Genomic DNA, 3,664 nt, shown 5'->3' with positions numbered 1-3,664 from the left:
GGTAAAATGTTCTAAATAGTTACTAGGTTTTGTAGAACTTGTAAACTGGTAAAATGTTCTAAATAGTTACTAGGTTTTGTAGAACTTGTAAACTGGTAAAATGTTCTAAATAGTTACTAGGTTTTGTAGAACTTGTAAACTGGTAAAATGTTCTAAATAGTTACTAGGTTTTGTATAACCTGTAAACTGATAAAATGTTCTAAACGCTTCTTCATGCTCAAAATTTTTAAAAATATGTTGTGAGTATTCTTCAAACTTTAAGTTTCGCAAAGAGAAATCTCATCGGTATGTCGGCGGACTTACTACGCTAGAACCCAGGGTCGATACCCGTGGTGGGCAGAGCACAGATAGCCCTTTGTGTAACTTTGTTCTTAACTACAAACAAGCGCAACGAAAAATAGAAATGTACACTCTTATCAGTAAGGTAGACAAACAGATATTCGTATATTGTATTGTTTTAGTGTGTATCATCTAGGCAACAAAAATATTAACATTATCCAAAAATTCGCCCTCTACAGTTTCAAAAAGTTGTGTTATTTGAAAGTCTATTCTTAAATGTTCGTTGATCTGAAATTACGCATGCGTATAAGGTCTTTATTTGAGCGTATTAGTACGCGAATCTAAAAGAGAAAAAAAAAAATACTATAAAATATGTCGGTCCTTCGACGGCTGAGCAATAAGCTTGAGGACTTATAACGGCCAAATTCAGGATTCGATCCCTACGGATGCCACAGCTCAGCTAGGTCTCTCCGCCTACTTTTTACTTCCTGGAAGTATTTATTCCGGGGAGGGTCGTTTGATTAGGTTTTGTTTTTGTTTTTTAATTACTTCTCACAGATCTCAGTTATACAGAAACATAGACAGATTTTTTTTGAAGATTTTTGTGGCAATTGTTAGAATAAATAACTACGTCTAATACTGGTTAACCGTCACTGTGAACATTCCTCTGGAGACGACCCATCTCATAAATCAATAAGTTCTTAAAATAATATAATACATGAATATATACATGTTGTTTGTTTGTTTGAAATTAAGCACAAAGCTACACAATGGCTATCTGTGCTCTGCCCACCACGGGTATCGAAACCCGGTTTCTAGCGTTGTAAGTCCGCAGACATACCGCTGTGCCACTGGGGGGCCATAAATATATACATGTTGTTTGTTTGTTTTAAACTTTCACGCCTAGCTAAGCAAGGACTATCAGCGCCTAACCCTACTTAATTTCGAACGGGTAGACAGGAAGAAAGGTAGCCAGTTAACAGCACCCACCACCAGCTCTTGGATTACTCTTATCTGGACGAATTGTGAAACTTGACGGTCCTTTCATTAGGCCACACCCGGCCGACACATATATTTATGTATATCAAACAGCGTTTGTCGTGCAGCTTGATGTTTATTTTCTCGTCTGATTATACAATAAGAAATATCCTTCAAATAACCATACCTGATTTTTTTTTTACGTTGCCAGGTCTCCAGTGTTGTTGGTATGACCTCTAGGCACGTGGGTTTTCTTGCGTCTGACAGTTTTGTTTTTTTTAATTTTATTACCTATACATTTTTAAATATCACATCGTTACCACACCGAGGAGTATTTAGCTTTGTTTGGACAGTCCAACCAATAAAAATTGATAACAATGGAATAACTAGCTCTTTTATTGCATACAATAAATAATGATTACCACACTCCTACTTACACTTAAAAATTATTTTTACAATTAATATGTTTTAATTGAATCCAGTAATTTAGATACGAAAGATAAAGAACTCGAATATTTCATGATTGAATATATATAATTAAAGTTGGGAATAACCGGTGTTTGTTTGTTTGTTGTTAAGCGCAAAAGGTACATTGTGAGCTAATTTTACAGTGTCAACCAAGGGGTATCGAAACCCGAATATTAGCGATATAATTTCAGAGTTATCGCACTTGGGATCAATAAACGGTCAGTACGTTTTTCCGAAACTTAGCGTCAATTTCAGCCACATCCAAACGTTGCCAATGCACGTGTGCAAGTAACCCACCAGCTTCCAAAACTTAGCGTCAATTTCAGCCACATCCAAACGTTGCCAATGCACGTGTGCAAGTAACCCACCAGCTTAACTAAATTTGAGTTTCTCTTTAATTTTCATTACCTGCCCCCCCCTTTATTTTTTTTTTACAAATAGATTTATTTTCCTGTTTCTAAAAATTATGATCTTTAGCATTGCTGCAAGCCCAACGTTGGTCGAGTATGATTAGAATGTTTTAAATAAAACTTCGCTAAAACACAGTTGTTGATTTTAAACCGACTTTAACTTAGCTAGTACTCAGCTGAAGACAGGCATTTCTATCTGAAATTACGTTTTATATCAAGAATCATTTGCAATTTCCTCTTTCTTGATTTGATCGTTCGTTCATCTGCCATCTAGTTTAGCTAATGAGAACGGTTTGACGAAATAGGTGTCAATTTATTCAGTTAAAAACCACTACAGAACTGATGAAAGGTGTCCTCAAATATTATCGCAAAAGTGATTGTGTCACAGCGTTTTAAACTTTCAAATATTACCGCAAAAGTGATTGTGTCACAGCGTTTTAAGCTGTCAAATATTACCGGAAAAATGATTGTGTCACAGCGTTTTAAACTTTCAAATATTATCGCAAAAGTGATTGTGTCACAGCGTTTTAAACTTTCAAATATTACCGGAAAAATGATTGTGTCGCAGCGTTTTAAACTTTCAAATATTACCGGAAATGTGATTGTGTCACAGCGTTTTAAACTAACTAATCTTGAACTATAGGTAAGTTTTATTTTATTCGTTTCTCAGACTATCCTGAACTCGATGCACAAGTACCAGCCGAGGTTTCATCTTGTCCGGGCTAACGACATCCTCAAGCTACCGTACAGTACGTTCCGTACGTACGTCTTCAAGGAGACCGAATTTATCGCAGTCACAGCTTATCAAAACGAAAAGGTCAGTGAATCGGAGTTAGGAATTAGGATTAGGTTATAAGTGTAAAATCAAATGGATAGGTTGATAAGTAATCAGAAAAATAGGCAGACAGACAGACAGATAGATAAAAGATCAGTCAGACATATAGATAGATTGTTGGCCTCTAGAGAGACAGACAGATAAGATATGAGTGAGCGAAAAGAGATAGATAGAAGGTGAAAATATTAGTGCTGTACATACCATGAAATGTATATCAGATTCTTGAATATTTAGGGCATAGTTGGTATTTTATGTGTATATGAATTAGCAGAAGTTTTCATTTTTACCATAGCAACTGCATCCCTATCTTTTCTATCTCTTTTAACCTCACCATTAGCAACGCAGAAGTATCCTGCTCTTCATCGTCAAATATATCTATATATTTCATCTAGGCTATATAACATGTTAACTGGATAATAAACAATTTACATTTTTCTGTGTCTTATAACATGTGTTATCGTAAATAAGATATTAACGTTAAAAATCAGTGCTCGGTAACAGAGGGGAAAATTTAGTCACTCTTGATAGTTACCTTACAGAAACTGATTTGTAAACACTGGAAGCACCTAAAGGTGGCTCAGTGGTAAGTCTGAAGGCTTATAACGCTAAAAACCGGGGTTTCAATACCCGTGGCGGGCACAGCACAGATAACCGATTGTTTAGCTTTGCGTTTAATAACAAACAAACGAATCTA

General features: G+C 35.7%; 1 protein-coding gene across 1 annotated transcript in view; it reads left to right on the top strand.

Annotated features, from left to right (window-relative positions):
- The window catches only part of LOC106474115 (T-box transcription factor TBX3-like), a 35,278-nt gene extending 32,287 nt beyond the window's left edge, over positions 1 to 2,991 (top strand). Inside the window, exon 3 of the mRNA XM_013934806.2 lies at positions 2,806 to 2,991. Coding sequence (XP_013790260.1) covers positions 2,806 to 2,991 — 186 coding nt within the window. The remainder of the gene's footprint in view (positions 1 to 2,805) is intronic.
- The last annotated feature ends 673 nt before the right edge of the window (positions 2,992 to 3,664 follow it).

This window comes from Limulus polyphemus, unplaced genomic scaffold (genome assembly GCF_000517525.1).
Source record: "Limulus polyphemus unplaced genomic scaffold, Limulus_polyphemus-2.1.2 Scaffold6840, whole genome shotgun sequence".
Classification (NCBI taxonomy): domain Eukaryota; kingdom Metazoa; phylum Arthropoda; class Merostomata; order Xiphosura; family Limulidae; genus Limulus; species Limulus polyphemus.
This window is presented reverse-complemented; position numbering and strand designations above follow the sequence as displayed.